The sequence below is a fragment of the Danio rerio genome, chromosome 3 (genome assembly GCF_049306965.1).
Source record: "Danio rerio strain Tuebingen ecotype United States chromosome 3, GRCz12tu, whole genome shotgun sequence".
Lineage (NCBI taxonomy): Eukaryota > Metazoa > Chordata > Actinopteri > Cypriniformes > Danionidae > Danio > Danio rerio.
The window spans coordinates 60,352,851-60,375,779 of NC_133178.1; the positions used below are offsets into that span (position 1 = coordinate 60,352,851).

Consider the following 22,929-nt stretch of genomic DNA (forward strand, 5'->3'; position numbering starts at 1 on the left):
TATTTGTCTGTCTGTCTATCCATTTTCAAATATTTTTGTCTGCCTGTCTGTCTATCTCTCCTTTTCTATCTATCTATCTATCTATCTATCTATCTATCTATCTATCTATCTATCTATCTATCTATCTATCTATCTATCTATCTATCTATCTATCTATCTATCTATCTATCTATCTATCTATCGTCTGTCTGTCTGTCTGTCTGTCTGTCTATCTTTCTATCTATCTATCTATCTATCTATCTATCTATCTATCTATCTATCTATCTATCTATCTATTATCTATCCATCAATTTACTTGTCTGTCTGTCTGTCTGTCCATCCATCCATCCATCCATCCATCCATCCATCTATCTATCATCTTTCCATCAATCTACCACTGTCTGTCTATCTATCTATCTATCTATCTATCTATCTATCTATCTATCTATCTATCTATCTATCTATCTATCTATCTATCTATCTATCTATCTATCTATCTATCTATCTATCTATCTATTGTCTGTCTGTCTGTCTGTCTGTCTGTCTGTCTGTCTGTCTGTCTATCTATCTATCTATCTATCTATCTATCTATCTATCTATCTATCCATCCATCCATCCATCCATCCATCCATCATCTTTCCATCAATCTACCACTGTCTGTCTGTCTATCTATCTATCTATCTATCTATCTATCTATCTATCTATCTATCTATCTATCTATCTATCTATCTATCTGTCTGTCTGTCTGTCTGTCTGTCTGTCTGTCTGTCTGTCTGTCTGTCTGTCTGTCTGTCTGTCTGTCTATCTATCGTCTGTCCGTCCGTCCGTCCGTCCATCCATCCATCCATCCATCCATCCATCTATATATCATCTTTCCACCAATCTACCTCTGTCTGTCTATCTATCTATCTATCTATCTATCTATCTATCTATCTATCTATCTATCTATCTATCTGTCTGTCTGTCTGTCTGTCTGTCTGTCTGTCTGTCTGTCTGTCTGTCTGTCTGTCTGTCTGTCTGTCTGTCTGTCTGTCTGTCTGTCTATCTATCTATCTATCTATCTATCTATCTATCCTTTTTCAAACTGATTTAAACTAAATAGAATATTGCCAAGTCTTTGTCAAGCCAACATTAAAATTTGTCTTGACAAACTTTACTGTCTAGTTTAAATAATGTTATTATAATTCACATACAGATAAAAAAGTTATAATTACAAAGTTACATTTCTTTTTGTGGCTTGATTTGTTGTAGTAGTAGTAGTAGTTGTTGTTGTTGTTGTTGTTGTTGAATGAATAAAAATAAACCTTTATAAAGTAAAGATGCTTAAATTTTTATTCAGAAAAATGCTAAGCAAAAACCATATTATCAGCATGCAAAATTGTGATATTTAATTATTTAAAAAAAATAAACAGAATTAATGAAATAGAGAACGTCTTGTTACTTTGCCTGTGAGTCAGATTTGATCTCATCTGCCATTCTAAACATATGATCAAATTCATAAGCTGCAAAATCATAAGCTGTTCTTCCATTTTCAACTTTGCATGTTTGAAACATTTACTTGAAGCATATTCTCTGTCATTCATTTCTTTTATGTTTTTATTTGGTCCTGCAGTGTTGGCAAATGGTAACTCCACAGACACTTTCTGTGACCGGCGCTGTATGGCAAATGTTATGGTCAAAAAAGAGCTGTTCAGTGGACCACTGAACGATAACTGTACCATCTTAGTAAACATCACTTCCATACAATATGAAACTATGTCTTTTGTAAGTGTGACTTTTTGTCTTCTTTAACATCTGCTTTGTTTGAACAGCACTAATAGTAATACAACTCCAATGTATCTTATGTTTTAGAACACAAAGGAGATGCAAATGACCAGTCGTATCAAGGTAAACCTGGTGAGTAGTCAAGATTTAGATATGAAAAGACACAAATATTCTTAAAGCTTCATCATAGGAACAGGAGTACAGTTATGCTAAATTTTATCCTGTATAATAACATTCTTCTGAATGTAATAATTATTGTATTATGAGTTATATAAAAGACGAACATTACAACTTAGCAACTTACAATTCAGAAAGAACCACCAGAATAATGGTGATCTGATTGCACAATTACAGAAAAAGCAATAGAAACACAATATTCATTCATTCATACGGCTTAGTCCCTTTATTTATCAGGGGTCACCACAGCGGAATGAACCGCCAACTAATCCAACATATGTTTCACACAGTGGGTGCTCTTTCAGCTGCAACCCATGTCTGGGCAACATCCACACACAGGTTCACACACACACTCATACACTATGGACAATTTAGCCTACCCAATTCACCTGTACCACATGTCTTTGGACTGTGGGGGAAACCAGAGCACCCAGAGGAAACCCACATGGGGAGAAGATGCAAACTCCACACAGAAATGCTAACGGGTTCAGCTGGGGGTCGAATTAGCCACCTTCTGAAAGTGCTGAACAAAATTCATTACAATAATCTTCACACAATAAAAGTAAAGGCTGTTTCAATCTTCTGCTCCACAGGAATGGAAGGATCCTGATCTCGGATGGATGCAGGAGAAAGCTAGATATCCAACAATTATTTTGCCTGTTGATAAAATCTGGACTCCACGGCTAGTTTTGGACAATGCGTGAGTTGAGCTTATTTCTAAAGCTGATTTATGGCACATATATTCTACCTATATTAATGATAAGTTTGGAGAAAGAAAGTCAGTAGCTGAAATTGATCACTTACTGTTCTTCTGGTATTGTTAAAATAAAACGCTGAAAAACTTTTTGGGGGCATAAAGCATCAACAATTGTCCTTCCAGTTCATTCATTCATTTTCTTGTCGGCTTTGTCCCTTTATTTATCCGGGGTCGCCACAGCGGAAGGAACCGCCAACTTATCCAGCAAGTTTTTACGCATCGGATGCCCTTCCAGCCGCAACCCATTTCTGGGAAACATCCACACACACATTCACACAAACACACTCATACACTGCAGACAATTAAGCCTGCCCAATTCACCTGTGCCGCATGTCTTTGGACTGTGGGGGAAACCGGAGCACCCGGAGGAAACCCACGCGAACGCTGGGAGAACATGCAAACTCCACACAGAAACGCCAACTGAGCCAAGGCTCGAACCAGCAACCCAGCGACCTTCTTGCTGTGAGGCGACAGCACTACCTTCCTCCGCCACTGCTTCGCCCTGTCCTTCCAGTAACACTCGATAACATATTTCTTTTACAGTAGTTTGTATCTAGTCTTTATTAGCCTTGGCTAAAATGTTAAAACTAAAACTGTGACCACTAGTGGAATGTTTTTATTTATTTTATTGGCTCAATCATTAGACATTTTGCAAATATTACCACTTGTTTGGGTATGCTTATAGAACATTTAAACATAATATTCCCAAAATGTTTGTAAGGGCCTACTCACACTATGCCATCCGTACTGTGCCCAGGCTCGTTTCCCGGATCGTTTGAGAAGTGTGAGTGCGCTGAATCGGGCTCAAGCACGGTTCACTTGGCCGGCCCTGGCCCGGTTGGAAGAGGTGTGCCTGAGCCCGGTTCACTTGGGAAACCCGAAACTGAAAGCGAGACGTGACTTTTAAGGAACTGTTTCATATGGATTTGTTAATAATTCTTACTGTTCAGTGAACGCAAACTGCCGTAGTTTATTAGAGACGCAAACCCCTCACTGCACGACAGCTGCGCGCCTTCAGCAGACCTCCTCATTCCTGCAGCACGAGAGCTTTATGATTGATTATGAGCGCCAAAAGTGGCGGATCTGTTCGGCGAAATATCTGACTGCGTGTCCCCGCATCCCTAAGGACTGTTTGGCGAAATATTTCATGGCATATCAAACGACTGAAACGATATAACTAGAGAAATCTCCACTGTGCTGCTGAGTGAGAGAGCGCTTCTCACTGAACAGCGCAGCAGCGATGACGTAAGCGTGCCGAAGCCCATTTGTGGTGTGAGTGCGGGCCGTTGGGGGAGACGGGAGGGGGGACAAGCGTGCTTTGACCCGGTTCGACGCAACTGTACCTAGTGTGAGTACGGCCTAAGTGTTAAAATTGAATGTTGCAGTAAGGCTCGAATACACTTAAAAATTGGGATTGAAGAAAGAACTGGTGTGAACGTTTTTGGCAAGTAGACACTTAGTGGTCCTTGGTGATTTATAGGTAGAAGTATTTTCGGAGATGGCTATTAAGTCAAGTCAGGTAAAGTCATTTTTATTTCTATAGCATGTCTACAATGTAGATTGTGTTAAAGCAGCTTTACGTAGATAAAGAATAAAAAAACATAATAAATCAGATTGTGAAACACTCCAGGATATCAGACAGGCAGAAGAGTTGTTGTTATAGGCTGGTGTGATTAAAGATTAAAACTTGAATCAGTTTAGTTTCATACAATTGTAAAAGATTATCCACTAAAGGGCAGCTTCACTAACCCCAACCAAGCTAGATAGAAGCAACGGTGGCAAGAATTAAAACCACTAATTACCAAAAGTGGAAATTAAACTTTCTTGGGAGAAAGTAGGCTTGTGTCGTGGTCACACAACAGTTTGAGCATGCAAAATTCTGTTGCATGGCACTGTGAAAAGGGGTAAGATTAAAAAGATGATTAGATATTTAAAAAAAGTGAGTGATTGGTCCATGTTTTCAATTTCTGTACAGAGAGGTCATGTTTGGATCTTCAATTGGTCAGAGGCTTGAGAAGATGAGTGCCTGTTGTTGTATTAAGACTAGATAAAGGAATCTAAACACAGATTTGTATGTCACCGAGGAGGTCATGTTTTGATCTTCAATTGGTCTCACGGAATCACGTGATGTGATTTTGCAGGTCAGAGTTCATCAAGCTTGAACTTTCTAACACAGCGAACTGTTAAACTTGTCGCACAAGCTTGTGTTTCTGGTTTAATGCGTTCGGATGCATATAAATGGTAGTCTATGGGTCGAAAAGTGAAGAGTCAGTCTGGGGACCAGTTCTCCTATGCCAAACCTGAAGGTCCAGAGCTGCAGTCATGACATCAGAGGATCAAGAATGATGAGCAACTGTTGTTGGGAAGCGTGTTGAGACTAGATGAAGGAATCTATACACAGAATCGTATGCCACAGAGGACATTATGTTTTGATCTTCGATTGGTCTCATGGAATCACGTGATGCGATTTCGCAGGTCAAAGCTTAAACTTTCCAAGCGAACTGTGAAACTTGTCGCACAAGCTTGCGTTTCTGGTCTGGTGCAATCGCATGCATATAAATGGAAGGCTATGGGTTGAAAAGTGAAGTGTCAATCTGGGGACCAGTTCTCATATGTCAAACTTAAAGGTCCAGAGCTGCAGTCTTGACATCAGAAGCTTGAGAATGATGAGGTCTGTTGTTGGGAAACGTGTTAGGAGTAGATAAAGGAATCTATACACATATTGATATGCCACCGAGGTCTTGTGCTCTTAACTAATCTATGTCCTCTCTGATTATGTGGGGATGTGTTAAAGTATGCCACCACCATACCTTTTATATGAACCTCTTGATAAGGAAAAACAGACGGACTAACATGAGCATAAATACCATTCAAATTGGCAGTGTCTTTTTGTGAAGTGTTCCTTGCTTTGGTTGTCTTGATTAATGCAGCCTAACAATGACTGGAGGTCCGCAACCCTGTTCTTGGACATCTACCTTCTTGCAGAGTTCAGGTACATCTCCGATCAAACACAACTGAACCAATTAATAAGAACCTGAAGCAGCATTGATCATTTCAGACAGGCGTGTGTGATCAGGGTCGCAACTGAATTTTGCAGGAAGGTAGATCTTCAGGAAGAGGGTTGGTGACCACTGCTCTTTAGAAGTTTTTAGTCTAAATTTGAATTGGCAAAGTGTATCTGCCTCTGAAACTCGACTAGGAAGGATGTTTCAGATATGAAAAGGATCAACTGCCTACAAATGAATTTCGACAATCTGGGAAATGTTCATGCCATGCTGATTTCATCCTTTACAAGGATGAAAAGTAGGAAATATACATAAAAATATATATTTTTTTATATTTAAAAACAATCTACAGAGTAATTGCTAAAAATTAGACTCTGTTTCTTAGTATCATAATTTCTCACAATATGTGCCCTCAGAATAGACACAACAGTGGAGCCCTACACGCATGATGTTCAGGTGAGGAGGGATGGCGTCGTGGACCATGCACTTATATTGTTCACGACGGTGAGCTGTGAAATCAACCTGTTCACCTATCCTTTTGTATCAGGATCCTGTCCTGTGGCCATCAATGGTTGGACAGAGAAAGGTAAGACTGAAATACCCAAATTATTTGTAAAGCAGACTGAAGCTATTTGTTTTTAGACAGACATTATTATTACGTCATTTTCTTTAGGTCATTTTTTAATGTCCTTTTCTTTTAAATCCAGGTTGTTCACTCAAACTTGACATTTCTGATGATGTGACTTTGGTTGGCGGTGATCGAGGAGAGTGGAAGACTACAGGTGTGAAAAAAATAGTGGATCCATCGCACCGCGTTTATCTTGAAGTAACTCATCTATTCAATTCTAAACCTCTGATTGACATGATTGAGTTTAGAGAGCTTGTCAGTCCTAAAGCAGAGAAAAGCCTTATGCCCCATTCACACGGGGCTTCAGCGTCAACGCTTGACTGAAGGCGTGTCTGAAGTTGGGGCTGAAGCGATCGTCATAGAAGCATCAGCCAATGAAATTCAGTCAGCAATAGGCCACTGTCTGAGCTGGTGTATTTGCATACAGCGATCTGATTGGCTGACGCTTCCATCGGCGATTGAAAAGTTGAGCTAGTCCCAACTTCTGCAGCGTGCAAAGCTTCCAAAGCGGCGCCGACGGATCCACAATGCAGTTCGGCAACGCCCGACGTCACCCATTCAAAGTGAATGGGAAGCGTTGACTCTGACGCCCCGTGTGAATGGGGCGTTAGACTAACCAGATACAGAGACAACCAGAAGCTGATGGCTTTAACCCTCTGGGGTCGAAGACCGCGTATACGCGTTTTGACCTGTGGTGTCGTCAAACTGCTGAAATGAACTTAAATTACACTTTCAGTTTTGATCGTACAGATAAGATCAATACATCAATCGAATCTGTTATGTGTCTACTTTTTGTTGTGTACACTCACAACAACAACAACAAACCTGTGTGCTTTTGCAAAATAAGGAAAACAAACAGTGTAGGCCAGTGGTTCTCAAACTTTTTTCTATCAAGTACCACCTTAGAAAAACATTGTCTCTCCAAGTACCACCAAAATGAGCTGCATTGAAATACCGTAGCGTAGTTGGACCAGTAAAGCAGCTAAAACTCTGCACAGTTAAAAAACCTGGCAGATTACCTCAGAAATATAGCCTATATATAATATATAGCATATTATATACATCATTTTTAATAAATTTTGAATTATATGTAGCATGTATATGACATATTTCATTCCTCCGTGTACCACTAGAAGGAAGCCCGCGTACCACTAGTGGTACACGTACCACAGTTTGAGAACCACTGGTGTAGGCAATCTCTCTTTTCTCTCTCCGCGAACTGCTTTTAGAAGTGCATCTAAAAGATGCGCTGAAACTCTGTGAAAACAAAACGCACAAAGATGAGACATGTATCTCTAGAAAGCTTGATGGGTCTAGTTTTAAATGCAGCTATGCATTTAAACATTACTTGATGAAGTTATCAGTATGAAACCAACGATATGTCTAGTTTCTCAGTCTGATCTCATTAGTTTTAATGCGACCACGCCCACGAGGCATTGTTATTACAAGCTTCTGAAGACGCGTGCAGACTGTGATTAAAAATGAAAGGAAACTCGGCAAATACTCATCAAAGATGATGATTTATGACATCTATATGAACCTTGATATGTCTACTTTTGTATTAACCAATTCAAGTTGTAAACAAATAATCTCTTTTCATGCAATACGTATAAAAGTAAGTACTGTAAAGTAAGTGATTCTTCTATATCGCCTCAACGTGATCCCGCCTCTCAGTGAGCACGCTGTTCATATGTAAATTTCCAGATTTGAAAACAATAGTGGTAAAGGACCAGTGGCAAAGTAGGTAAGAAGTGCTCCGAGTTTGCTCAGTAATGCGAGTAATGTTGGTCTGTGTCATGCCGACAAACGACGGTGAAGATGTAGCCTTCAACTTCACAAATATGTATTAAAACGCTACAAAACTGCACCAAGAAATAATCCTGCGTCTGTCAGTCTCCACTGATATCAAGAAGAAGGCCAGGGGTTACAGTGAAATACTGCCTTTTTTTTCCTGCGATCATCTGCAAGGTACATTTCCTAAGTTTCCTTTGTAAGTTTATTCTTTAAATAATTTCTGTGAATACCGAATGATAGGATGATCACTTGCGCCAAAAGCTGTTGTGATGCACGCGACTGTTTAAAAGATTTTAATGATACTGAACCGATCTGAGGCGAGGCAGTGAATGAAGAAAGTGAATGAATGAATGAATCAACCGATCTGGAACTGTTGTTTTTTTACCAGATCTTTCTAGTGACCCTAAGTAAAGCTTTAAGATGGGGTCAGTGTATTAATCAAAATCTTAAAATGACCTGAAACTGTTCATCCATGGTTTCACTGTCAGCAAGCAAACATTTAGTAATCTGACAAAAAAAGAAATTGCAAACATTAGAATAAATACAAAAATGAAAAACATCAAATAAATACAATTTTATTCTAAATACAATATTATAATTCACAGAAATTGAATTAAGTAATCAACCCTCAGTACTCTTTTTTTTACACTGCATGAATTAAATATATAAAGTGCCACTTCAGAGTTTGTGCAATTCTTGCAGATTTTTTGAAAATGTGAATGTGACGTAAAAGAGAACAAAAAACAACTGGATGCTAGTGCAAATATAAATGTCTATTGAAGAATACAGTTGTAGCTGCACATCGAGGGTGTCTCAATCCCTTGCTGTTGTGGTGGTAACGGTTGATAGCGGCTGGTATCCATTTTAATAATTGAATTTGAGTGCCTCAGTTGTGCTATGTGTGACCAGATGGTTCTCACAATAGTACAGCCACTGCTAGAAAGCATTCAAATATGCAGAAATTGAAGCTTTTGCAGAGGGGAAATTTACTCGGCTATGTTTTTGTGAAGTACCAGTAAGCATATGAGTCCCAGATGACAAAGCAAAAAGGCAGAGGAAAACAAACTGGCAGGAAAAGCAGTGAACAAAACTAGGAGATCTGATGGAGCTGATACTAGACATAGCTCAATGCCTGAAGTTTTTATTCAGTGCTATGGGACTAGAGCCATCTCTGGAAAAAAAAATCAGGGGCAAAAGTTAGCACTGCACTGTGCTCTAGGCTGAAATCTTTATTGCACGCCGCTTGGCGACAGGATCTGTCACTGGAAAACACACAGGGGCTGAAGTCAGCACTCTGATGCACCTACAGCTGAACACGGAGAGAACATGCAAACTCCACACATAAATGCCAACTGAGCCAGCCAGGACTCAAACCAGCGATATTCTTGCTGTGAGGTGACAGTGCTAACCACTGAGCTACTAAGTTAACCCTGTGGAGTTAAACAAGTTGATTTAAACAAATCAAGGATAAACGGTTGGTGTTAGTGATATGACCTTGATAAACTGCGCACAAGTGTTCTCATTAATGCATTTCCTTTTAGCAAAGACACATCTTTCCTCAGTGGTTGGAGTGATCAATATATCAAAGAAAATCCAAATTTGTTTAGACAGTGCTACATCCCTAACAACAGTGAATGAAATGTTTAGACCCTTATGGCCTGTTTCCACTGGGTGGTATGGTATGGTACCGCTTTTATGATGGTTTCCATTGTCAAAAGGTGCCAACAAGCGAACTGTACCTTACCACTTTTGGGGTACCACTTGCAAAGGGTACCTAGCACAAGAAAAGGGTACCAAATGCAGACCTAGACGCGAAGCTGAACGCTAATAGTTTACAGCAGGGGTGTCCAAACTCGGTCCTGGAGGGCCGGTGTCCTGCAGATTTTAGCTTCAACTTGCCTCAACACACCTGCAAGGATGTTTCTACACTGCAAAAAATGCTTTTCTTATTTAAATTTTTTGTCTTGTTTCAAGTCCAAATATCCAAAAATTATCTAATCAAGAAGCATTTTCTAGACAAGCAAAACATATTGTCTCGTTTCGAGAAATAATAAGCCAATATTAAGTGAGTTTTTCTTCAAAACAAGTAAAATGATCTGCCAATGGGGTAAGCAAAATAATCGTGTTTTTCCTTTTGACTTAATATTAATTTAATTTAATCAAGTAGAGCCGCAATCATTGACTAGAAGTGAGTTTTTGTTAAGTGATTGGATGTTTAAAAGTGCCAATTTAACTGTTTTAGTTACTGTCCCTACAGCAGACGAGTGATAATCTCCCGTAAATTGCGCGTCTCCCTCCCAGTCCTCAAATAAGGCCCCGTTTACACTAGTGCATTTCAGTTTTAAAACGGCGTTTTAGAATGAAAATGATCCGCGTCCACACTACCGTTTCACCCAGCGTTTTTGAACAGCTGTCCGTCCACACCCAAACGCCGAAAACGCACATCACGTGACCACGCACACACTCTCTCTAGGATACGCTGCAGCCTATCTACCCAGATAAGAGCTGTGCTAGTCGGAGTGTTCATCAAGGATCTCCCGCTGGATCTAATCTCACTATATTTATTAAACGTGATATTTCATTCATCTAGTTGTCTATATCTAACAACATATTCCCCAACTTTGGTCAATGGAATCTATTACTTGTTCTCTGTAACGCTAGGCTACTTAATATTGAGGAAAAGCCCCAATCAGATAGGCGAATGTCTGCAGCCCCGCCTCCGTTTTCAGATGTCTCCGTTTTCCCTCATCCACACTGAGACGGAGCAGCTGCGTTTAGGATGAAAACGGCCTTTTCAGTGTTTCCAAAACGCTCCGTTTTCGGCGCTCGAAAACTCCGACGTAGTGTGGACGGATGGCGTAACCGTAGCAAAACTTATGCGTTTTCAAACAAAAACGCAGTAGTGTAAACGGGGCCTAAGTTGCAGACCCTTCTCACCTCTCCCCACCGGATCCCTCATCGATCTTCAGACACGTCACGCGCACTCAACCAACCCCCCACCCCCGCTTTTCAGATATTCCATCTAGCATAACTCCCGCATCCTACCGCAAATTGCGACACTCTCGCCGGGGAATGACTATTCTCAACTTGGGATGTCTGCTACAGTAGTCTCAGATCTACATTTCATCGGCACCAGATTTGAATGATTTGCTACACGACTTGAAAAAGCCTTAGACTTTCATATAAAAAACAGACATCAGCCTAGAAAAAGCTACAGGCACAGCTTGTTTTGTTCACATTTGAAAAAGATGCTATTATCAAAAGCCCCTTTCACACAGTGATACCGGTAAATATATGGAAAATTTCCGGAATGACTTAACCGGTATATTCAAAAAATCGATGTTCACACAGGCGAGGACGTTACGGAATTTTTCCGTAAAAGACTGTTCACACATCCATTCCAAAATACCGGTAAATTCTGACATCATTCACCAGATATGACCTCTAAACAGCTGCGCTTGTGTTTGTAAACATTTGACTACATCACAAACTCTGTGGATGGATCAGTATTGTGAACAACTTCGATGAAAACATATAGAGAAACACTTTCGCATGTCGAGATGTACATGATATGTGTGTGTGCCCATGGGCTGTTTCATAGGCACAACCAAAGCTTGAAGGTAAACAAACAACGGCTTATCATAAGCATCTTATCGATAATTAATTACATGGTTGGCATTAAGATGAATATATAAACATTATCTGACTAATTTCTAGCAGCTAAATGTGTTTGTAAAAATATTCGAAGGCTTTTTGTGGCGAGGGGGCGTGGCCGAGAGCCGTGGGAACGGAGTGAGGCCACCGCGTAAGTGGATACACCTGCGGTGCGCACCTGCCTCGGATCCCACGGAAGGAGCACTGGACCATAAAAGGAGGACCGATGGCAGAGGAAGCCGGGAGAGGACCGGGCCCGGGCATATTGTTTTACTTTTGCTTTCAGTTTGACGGCAGTCTCCGTGAGGAGCTGCCGTCCGTTTGTTTTGGTTTAGACGGCAGTCTCTGTGAGGAGCTGCCGTCATTGTTATTAATAAATATTTTAAACCTGCGTCGGTTCTCCGCCTCCTTCTTCCCGGTGGCCAAAGGGCCGTAAACTTCATTACAGTGGTGCCGAAACCCGGGAGAAGGAGGGACGCGTTGTCCAGATGCCCTCGCCGCTGAGAGAGGGGGCAAGTGTTCTGGAGTTAACCCGAGTGGGGGAGAAACCCGTCCGTCTGCCCAGAGTGCCGGGGCGGCCTGAGGCTGGCGAGGAAAGGATCTGCCTGCTGCCGTCTCCCAGCATGGGGAGGAGCAGGGGACGCGGGGCTCATCGCCGGAAGGGAAAGTGCTGAAGGGAGCCATCCCACAGAACCCGGGGGAGTCGCTGCGATCCGCCATGATGCCGTAGCCTGCATCCATCCACCGAAGCGGGAGCGGAGCAGGAGACCAGAAATGCCGCCAGCCAGCCAGGAGAACCGCCGCTGGACGCCAGAAGACGGACGGGTGGATAGATTCCTCCACAGGGCTCCTAGCACGTCGTCGCATCTCTCAGCTGGTGGAGGACCTAGTGGCAGCGTTTCTGGAGAACCGAACCCCAATTTTTTTTTTTCGTTTTCCTCTCTCCCCTTTCTCGGTCTACTCTGTCTTTCCTCCTTTTTTTCCATCTCCTTTTCTCTCGGCCCATCTCATATAGCTCTCGCGGGTGCTGTGGCGCCAAACCCCCCCGGTGCCCGCGGCCTGTGATGGGAGATGGGGGTATGTGGCGAGGGGGCGTGGCCGAGAGCCGTGGGAACGGGGTGAGGCCACCGCGTAAGTGGATACACCTGCGGTGCGCACCTGCCTCGGATCCCACGGAAGGAGCTCTGGACCATAAAAGGAGGACCGATGGCAGTGGAAGCCGGGAGAGGACCGGGCCCGGGCATATTGTTTTACTTTTGCTTTCAGTTTGACGGCAGTCTCCATGAGGAGCTGCCGTCCGTTTGTTTTGGTTTAGACGGCAGTCTCCGTGAGGAGCTGCCGTCATTGTTATTAATAAATATTTTAAACCTGCGTCGGTTCTCCGCCTCCTTCTTCCCGGCGGCCAAAGGGCCGTAAACTTCATTACACTTTTATTCTCATAAACCGCACGGACGTGAATGCGTCTGACTGTTCTGATTGGCTAAAGCAGACGTCTCACGTCAGCACGTTCTAGACGTGCACGCGCTCTTTCCGGCAATCTTCCTTCTGCATTCACATTCTGGCAAATTACCAGTAATGTTACAACTTCTCTTTCCGGAAAATAGCCAGAACGAAATTGTCGGAAATTGCCGGTAATTTTCCGGAAAGGTGTGTATGTGTGAAAGGGGCTAAAGTGTGCACCCGACACATCACTAAAAGCTAATGTATTTAACAGCTAAAGACAGGAGGTTGTCAAGGGCCCTGGCACTGTGGAAGAGGCCAGAGGGTGCTCACAGGTGGAGGGTCAGGTGGGTGCAGAGGTTGTTGTGGAGCTCACCACTTTTTAGCTGTTATCTAGAGCTGGAGCAATGGAGTGTGAGAGTTTAGTTCCGAGCAAGTTCCTCCATTTTCTGTGAGAAACTCAAAGAGGGCTATGGAGATATGGATAGTGTGTCTGGTGATAAAGGCTGTGGCTCTTGTTTTATCGGCCACTGAAATATGTTGACTTGGCTGCTTTCCTGGAGATCATCCTTGAGTCTTGAAGCTGTTCTAATATGTCACAGTCTATCTAAGGGGAGCTCATTGTGCAGGGTATGAGCAGTGTCTATTGTGTCCATAAGCAGTGGTTTTTGTGACTGCATGGTTTTATTGATGTCTTTATGAAATGTGTCAGCTATATGTCCACTCAGGTGCTGACATGAAGTGCTGTGGTCATTCGGACACTCCTGGTTCATGTCTGTGTCTTTTAAGTTGATTTCGGTCAAAGACGTTAGAATCAAAGAGCTTAGAATGACCAAGAGGCGACACTCTAGTGTAATTTGGGAAACAGCCACTAGAGGGTGTGATGGCTATTTTGAAATGTAAACTCCAATAGGACAACAGCGGATTATAAGTCTGTAAAATAAACTATTAAAAGTGCTGATGATTGTGATAATAAGTGTTGTATTGTCGTCTTTCAGGTTGTATCTAAGATTTATTGCGCTTTTTAAATAGATAAATAAAAAACAAAGCAGCTGCTCGCCATCGCGACAGTAATGAGATCCAATGGACGGCCGATCACTTTCACTCTAAAATGGCGTAATCCAGGGCTGTTGCTGGGCGCTGCTGTTGCAATGGAACATTCTATTGAGTGTCGCCTCTTGGTCATTTGAAGCTCTTTAATAGAATACACAAGACATGTCACTCGTATACTTTTGAATAGGGAAAACTGTAACTGTCAATATGGTGAGAAGCCCCGCCTTCTAGTGCAGGAGCCAATCAGCGATTGCTATATGGCGAATAAAGCCTGCCTTCTAGTACAGTTACCAATTGGCAATCGCTATAGATTGAGATTCTCCGGGGGAGGGGCTTGGACCAGACGTGACTTTCTTCAGATTTTGTGTGATACGAACATTTAGAAACTAAACTAAAGAGTTGTTGTTTAAATGTATTGGTCATTCGAAATGTGAAATGTAATTGAAAGCTTGCAAAGCAGTTTTGGATAATTTGATGTTTCCCCTTTCAGACAGAATGCCCAAGCATACTGCCCAAGAAGCTTTTCAAAGATGGCCGCCAAGTAAATTGATTTACCCTAAAGGGACTTGGTTAAGTGGCACATAGAGCAGACGGATGATGGAGGGTGAAGTACACTGTATATTGTTCCTTTTCACTTTTGCACCAAGTTTGTTTGGATGGAGGCCATCTGATGTAAACAATAGTCTTTAAATCTAAAAGAGAATAAAGTTGTCAATTGAAGCCCTTTAATCTTAGAAAGTTTAACAATCTGAATTTTTAATATATGGTTTTGATATAAGCAGTAACTTCAGACACAAAACTAGTATGAAATGTGCACAAAAAATAACATGTGCTTTTAATAATGAGGTACTTTTGATAGAGAAATTTAATATTTAATAATTTTTTTTTAAGTATGTGTCTCAGAGTTTGACCTGTGGCTAAGTTGGAGTTTGGAGGTGAACTCAAATGCTTATAGCCTTAAACTCTGTAGTTTAGAGATTTGGGGGAGCAAGTATAACACCTGTTCTGCTTGTTTGGGCGAGGGGTGCTGCGTAATATAATACAAATGGCTACAAATATTTTAATTGCCATTGTACACGATTCCTATTTAAGTTACTAAATAATAAATTTTTTATTACTGTATAGTAACTGAGGTATGGCTTGAGGAAGGAATGCACAGATCTATAATGACAACAATTGAAATACTTTCCTAAACTTTTATGCTAATTTAAGACATAATAAACTGTATTAAAGACTACTCATTAGTGGCCAGCGGTGTCATGTTTGCCGAATATTTTGCCTTCATTCTCTTTTGTCAGAGACCTTTCACACTTGTTTTGTTTCAAAACTATGAGACAGTTATAAAAGTAAAATTTGGTAACACTCATCCTTCTCTCTAAAACGCAATCTGAAGTTTATAGGGCTGTTTACAACTGGTCGCTTTATGTTTTCTCAAGTTGGATAGCTAGATGATTTGGGAAAATGGTTCCATTTACATTTGGCCACATAAATGTATCTCCACTAAACAGATAAGATTCTGATCTTCAAATCCCATGCTATATGCAAAGTTAACTAGGTTATGTCGACTAAAGCGTCAGATACACTGCATTTTATTCAAGTATTATTATCTACAGAAATGTAAGCTTAATACGTTATTTGCCATACAAATTATTTCATACGCAGGCTGCAAAATATTATAACAATCGCTCAAGGCAGGCTCTGCTATTTTTTCAATTTTTTTGTGCAGATACGTGCAAGACATCTTTCCAAACTCAATTTAAAAGAATTTACATTTATGTTTGTATAACCTACCCTCACAAAATCTGTCGATCTGTGCTTTTGAAAACACTATTGGTTGGGTTTAGGGAAGGGGGAGGGTGGTCAGTCGATCGGTCAATCAGGCAGTTGACGGCGACTTCTAGTGGATTTACGTCACAACAGCAGGCAAGAATGGCTCTCGCGAGAGAAATTTGAGATCTGAAAAAGCACATACAGCTGCTTCTGGTGGATTTGTGAAAACAAAAACTTAAAATAAAAAATAACGTAGATCCTGGGATGTATTTGGTGCTTTCAGAAATGTATATAGTGGTACATTTTCAGAATAAGCCTGGGTTGACATTATGACCTGTCCAGTGTCAACTGTAATGCTTTTCAGACCCCCTCCTAAAGTAGTTTGAGCGATCAGATTTATATCTGCCTTGAATTAATTTCAGAGCCAATGTACACCTGCCCATTGATAAATCAGCTTCTGGTGAGATGCCAGTCTCAGAAAAAAGAGAAAATAATATTTTATCATTTGGATAAACTCATATTGAAGAGAGAATTTAAACTCACATTTGTTTATTAATTAGTGGCGTTGTTAATTGTCACTTGTTTGTACAGGTCTTTCTCTCTATCAACCCATTCGGTGCATTTGTAACCCTGATCCTGCCTAGTGTGCTAATAATGCTGACAGACCTGGGGAGCTTCTCTGTGCCATTTGAAGGAGGAGAACGCAACACTTTTAAGGTCACCTTGGTCCTGAGCTTCACCATGTTCCTCCTCATCCTCAACGATCACCTGCCGAATGGTGGCAACTGTAGTCCTGTCCTCTGTAAGTTAACCAACCAAGATAAATATAGAAAATCATTTTAAATCTGCTTCATTTTAAAATTAAATACTGCAAGTATTGACTTTGGTACCAATCTGTACTGAAATTACTGCACATTTGAAGTATTGGGTGCTAATTTAACATTGGGGAGTCTGTGTCATGTATATCAGTATAGTATAACTTTACATACCACCATAAACTTGAATTGCGGTTGTCAAAAGCACTTTGTTACTAATTGGTACAGAAATTTTAAAAGCGTCCATTAACATTTGAGCGCTGTGGAGTGCGTTCACATGCTAAACAGAAATAGTTGCGATTGGCTGTGAAGATCATCGTCTTACCAATCTTCAACGCTGTTTATCAAGTGCAAACACAGCTGGTTTGTTTATGCGCTGACATATGAGCAATCCGCTGATGTATCGACTGATCGGCGCGGCTTTGAATCACTCCAGTGTTCGTGTATCTGTGTATGCACTGGGTGCAGCGGTGAAGTGTGGTAAACCAATGACCTTCATGGCCATAGTCATATATATTGAGCATGTGAAAACATCAGCACCGATTAGTAGCAAAGTCGATATTTTTGACAACCCTACTACATGATTTTGTGTTGTGTAAAGTTATACTATACTGATCTACATGACACACATGTATATCAAAATTCGCTCCTTTAATAAACAAAATAACTAGTCCATGATCATTCACAATAATGTTTACTTTGTGCGTTTCTGTCCTCTGAAGATTATCACTTCACCTTCTGTCTGACGTGTCTGGTGTTGAGTATACTCATATCAATGGTGCTCACACGTCTATCTGTGGACGACAGCATTCTGATCTGTAGACGATCCGTCAAGGTTCATCCATCAGACCAGAACACCAAAACGCAATCCAACAATTTGGATCAGGAGAAAGGTAGGATGATTTTAAACACCTAGGGGAATAAGAGGTTTGCACACTTGGTCCTGGTAGGCCGTAGTCCTGCAGAGTCTAGCTTATACACATCTGAACCAGCTAATCAAGGTCTTACTAGGTTAAACTTGAATAACGGTGCCCTAACTTGTTCCTGGAGGGTTGGTGCCCTGCTGAGTTTATTACCAACTCCAGTCAGACACAAATGAAGCAGCTAATTGAGTTCTTACTATTCACACTAGCTTTTAGCTTTCCACCTTAACAAAGATTTGATTATCTGGTAGCTGTTGGAGGACCTGATGCACATGCTGAGTGTGTGCCTGTAAAGAGGATGAGAAAATAAGAATATCATCCAGAAACACAAAGAAAAACTTGTTTACCATCTCTCTCAGCACGTCGTTAATTAGGGCCTAGAAGACAGCTGGGGCATTGGTCTGACCAAAGGGTAGGACAGGATATTTAAAGTGCCCCATAGGGGTATTAAAGACTGTCTTCCACTCATCTCCCTCACAAATGCGTATCAAGTGATAAGCGTTATGGAGGTCTAACTTGGTGATAACTTGGTAAGGGGTACCTGGTAAGGGTTTACCGCAGTAGAGGCACAGGCAAGATGGTCTCTCTTTTCTTGAGGCATGAGGCACACAAGTACCATCTGCATGGGCTCAGGATCAGATGAGGCATCCCAGGCTGCAGTGCCTCACTCACGTGCTCTCCCAGTGACCAGAATTAGGACATACCCCACCCTAGATGCCTCTGAGGCATAATGGTGAGGCTGCAGGGCAAAAACTAGAGCACACTGTGATAAAAAGGCCCAACAGGAGTGGGGGTCCTCACTATAGAGAGGAGGATTGTTAGCATAGGGCTCTTGCTCGTGGTGGTGTGAAGTAGCTTGCCTGGGCCTTGCAGCGTTGTGCTGGAACTCTTCGAATCGTGCATTGAGCTCCACCACCTGGGCAGTGAGCATTTCAACCTCACTGGAGGTGATGGTGAGCTGGGTGGCATGCTGACCCAAGAGTGCACCCTGCTGGGCGGGTGCAGTCCGAACCTGGTCCAAACCCGCTAATTCTATAGCGATCCAATCTGGCAATCAACAAGGGGTTAATACTAATTATGTACTAATGAGTTCAATGACGAGTGGGGTGAGACAGTGAAGCACATGGCAAGCTGTCAAAACGCCACGTGCACTGAGAAAACAGACACAAATGACCATGACAACAACATGCAGGTGACAGACCATACCAGAAACATTATAAGCAAAAGTGATGCTGCCATTTTGTTTAATCAACCCCACTGTGGCTGCAGGTAAATGACATACTTCACCTTTGATTATAAAGAATCAATATTTCTGGATGTTAATAAATAAAAAAAAAAGTTTCACACAGGCGATTACACAGATCTTTTTCTCTCCATATGCACCAGACACTTTCCTAAAAAAATAAATGAATAAAATAAACTGCCAAACTAACTTAGACTTGCCATAGCATTATATACGAGTGATGGGTCTTTCTTGAACGTTCGTTCATTTTGAATGAATCTTTAGTATGACTCGGGAAATATGAGTCCTCTCAGGGAGTGATTGGTTTATCCGCGTGTGCGCACATTTGCGCAGGTGGTATCGTTCATTTCAAGTCTTTTGAGTCATTCATCGCAGAAAGGCAGATGCCAGTCATATGCGTTTAGAGCCAATAAAAAGAATTGATCCATTCAACTCTCGAGTCCTCTATAGGGTTTGAGTCATTCGTTCCTCACGGGCCAATCATATGCATTTAAAACCGGATAAAGAATTTATCTGTTCAACTCTCCAGTCCTTTATCGGGTTTGAGTCATTCTGTCGCGTGATGAACGAATGACTCAAGAGCCAGAAGACTTGAAAGGTGAACTAATTATCATGGCTCCTATCGGCTCAGACTATGTACATTGGTTAAGATTATATGTGACTGTCATTGTAACGTGAACGAACCACTGACATTTGAAGACATGAAGAGGTGAGCTGAGCAAAGAGACAACAATACCGTCATAGACAAAAGAGCAGGTAAACATTTAACTATTATTTTCTCCTTCTTATAGTATTCTTTTTTATGACTTATTTGTCGTGTGATCAACCTTATGGGCTAGTTGTAGATGTCTTTGGAAGCAATTTATAACATTTTTATCATATTTTGGCAACTCGAAATGACTCGAAAACTCGATGAACAAGACTCAAAGATCCGAGTCAGTAAAATGATCCGAACCTCCCATCACTATTATATACAGGTATAATATATTTCTGTTCTCTGGTTATTTTAAGTACATCTTTTATCCTCATTTGTAAGTCATTTTAAATAAACGTGTCTGTAAATGAGCAAATGCAATTGAAGCTTTTTTAGATTAGTAAAAAGAACAATGTGGTCTGCTTCAACAGATACTGGTGTGACAACACCGAAGACTGGTGATGTGGCTTCAGAGATCGCAACCCTCCAGGAAACCGTCAACATCTTGGGCAGGATTGATGAAAGAGCAGATCATGTGGAGAAAAAACTGGCATTTGCCAATCGCGTAGACAAATTCGTCTTTGGTTTTTTTATAAGCATCTACATTCTTTATGCGATAACTGTAATCGCTATAACCCAAACTGATATTTGCAAGGTCAATAATCTGGACTTCTGGGATATGTCTAGCAATGCAGATAACAGCTTTGACTACTCCTACACAAATGCCTAGTCCTCTTCACCTGATTGATTGTGTGTGTTTCTGGTGGTGAATATAATCTGATGATATATCTCAAAATGATATGAATCTTGCAAATAAAATTACTGAGTTATTCTCATTTTTAAAGAAATATATAAACCCCATCTACCATAATGTTTATTTCTCACTGCTCTGCGTATATTCTGCATGCGTTTGTAATTTTAATAATATCAACCAGCCCCATTTTCATAATTACGCAACCATAGTTTATAACCATAGTTTTGTTTAATAAATACTGCTAAAAAAAATAATGTCACAGGTTACTATAAGCGATGCTGTTTGTGGAGTTGTTTAATGACCCCTCTGCTGAGATTTTGAGGGATTGAATGTGTTTTATTTCGGTTGATTTAATCTAGGGCTGTGACTGTAGTAGTTTTGCATTTCTCTTCAGTGATTATTGTTTATAGCAAAAAAAATAAACTTAATGAAAATTCAATGTTGAGTGTCAACCTTTCTACCAGTGTTAATCTAAACATATTTAGAAGTTTGGTTCGGGTCGAAATTGAGCCTGTCTGGGGTTCCAGTGGATCTCTAAAACTGCCATCTCCCTGTATCTGTTTTTACTACTTTTGCTCCTGTTTCCTTAACAAATCTAAAGTCCATAATTTCAAAATTAAAACACACTTCTGGCCCTGGCGAAATTGTCCAGCCTCGATTTTATACTTCGCTCTTTGTACCTCTGACCCCGGTCTTGTTCAGTGTTATAAATAAGTTCCTTACGACCGGTACTTTGCCGGCCAGTTTAAAACCCATCTGACTTCAAAAAATAGACCCATTTCCGCCTTACCCTTCATCTTAAAAAGTGTAGAAAAAATTGTACTTAATCAGTTACAAAGTTTTCTATCTCAGACTGGTATCGCTGAGCCTTTTTAATCGGCTCATAGCACTGAATCCGCTCTATTAAGAGTTCTGAGTGACATCTAACTCCACACAGATGCTGGTAATCATGTGGCCTTAATTTTGCTGGATTGATCTGACGCCTTCGATACCATTGGCCACTCTGTGTTATTATCTCGGCTAGAGTCCTGGGTTGGGCTGAGGGGCACAGTGCTGAAATGGGTTAAATCGGTGGTTCTCAAACTTTTTTCATCAAGTACCACCTCAGAAAAAAATTGTCACTCCATGTAGCACCAAAATGAGCAGTATTGAAATACAGTAGTGTAGTAGGCCCAGTAAAGCAGCTACAACTCTGCACAGTAAAACAAACGTGGCAGATTACCTCAGAAATATAGGCTATATGTCATATATGGCACATTATATATAATTTTTGATACATTTTGAAATATATGTAGGTTGTACATGACATATTTCATTCCTCCGCGTACCACTAGAAGGAAGCCCGCCTACCACTACTGGTACACGTACCACAGATTGAGAACGACTGGGTTAAATCAAACATCTCCAACAGGAAGTTTTTTTGTCAAAATTGATAACTTTTCCTCCTGTACGGCACCGTTGACGTGTGGTCTTCCCTAAGGCTCAATTTCATTACCTTCACTCTTCTCTTTCTACATGCTCCCATTATGTTCTATTTTCAGGAAATATGGATAAGCACTTTCATCTTCATGCAGATGATACACAAATCTATCAGTCACTGGACGAATCATCTGTTGTGAACTCCCGGTTACTGTGCCTGGAGGAGGTGAAAGCATGGCTTTCTAAGAATTTTTTATTTTTAAACGAGGGGAAAACAGAGGTTATTATATTTGGGCCCAGTGATTTGTCGGATTGTAAACGGACCAGGTACATAACCTGGGCGTAACATTAGATCAGAACTTAGGAGGGTCAAACGGTCTTGTTCTTAATTCTGTCAGTGTGGAAAACTGTGGTGATATCTTTTAATTAGGTGAATTTTTTCAGCTTTTTTTTTTGGTTTAATCTGTTACACCTTTTATGCTTTCGTATTTTATGTGCCTACTGCTGTTATATGTTTATTTTTTCTGTAAAGCACTTTGTGCGGCCCTGTGTCCCAACTGCTGTATACATGCTATATAAATCAATTGAACTTGAACTAAGTTTCTGGGTAAAAAATTTGTGACTTTTTAAAGTAATTGCATCATGAGTTCATAATAGTCCAAAAAGCATAGATAATATTTATAAATCAGTTTATTCTTCTTTCAGGTTAAAAGACTAATCAGTTTTTATTTTCTATTTTTTTGCATTTCACTCTCACGTTCGTCTATTTCTAAAAGGATTTGAGAAGAACTTCAATAATCCTGTGCAAGTTACTATGATGAGGTCAGGTACATTACTTCAAATATAGCAGCACGGATAGAAGTGAAACCGCTCACACTTTCCACACACCTTTAGACAGCCTTGTAAGGAACGATAGGACATTCAGCAGATTCTGTTCTTCTTTTTGGCAAGTGGCTGTTTGAGAAGGGTATAAACAAAGGTCAGAGCCAGCTCCAAGTGGGTGGGACTTGAGCTCCAAGTGGGCTGTTCAAACCTTCTGGAGTCTTTATTGATCTATTTA

At 40.8% G+C, this 22,929-nt stretch overlaps 1 protein-coding gene across 10 annotated transcripts in view; it reads left to right on the plus strand.

Moving 5' to 3' along the window:
* The window catches only part of LOC141381306 (5-hydroxytryptamine receptor 3A-like), a 50,507-nt gene extending 28,043 nt beyond the window's left edge, over positions 1–22,464 (plus strand). For 6 of the 10 annotated variants that reach the window (XM_073945077.1, XM_073945078.1, XM_073945079.1 and 3 more), the window contains 8 exons: positions 1,592–1,743; positions 1,831–1,875; positions 2,514–2,620; positions 6,099–6,268; positions 6,390–6,508; positions 16,613–16,823; positions 17,559–17,729; positions 20,128–22,464. In XM_073945077.1, the coding sequence (XP_073801178.1) occupies positions 1,592–1,743; positions 1,831–1,875; positions 2,514–2,620; positions 6,099–6,268; positions 6,390–6,508; positions 16,613–16,823; positions 17,559–17,729; positions 20,128–20,426 (1,274 nt within the window). In that variant the 3' untranslated portion in view covers positions 20,427–22,464. The remainder of the gene's footprint in view (positions 1–1,591; positions 1,744–1,830; positions 1,876–2,513; positions 2,621–6,098; positions 6,269–6,389; positions 6,509–16,612; positions 16,824–17,558; positions 17,730–20,127) is intronic. The other 4 variants (XR_012401262.1, XR_012401263.1, XR_012401265.1 and 1 more) reach the window with 3 other exon arrangements.
* Positions 22,465–22,929: the final 465 nt, after the last annotated feature.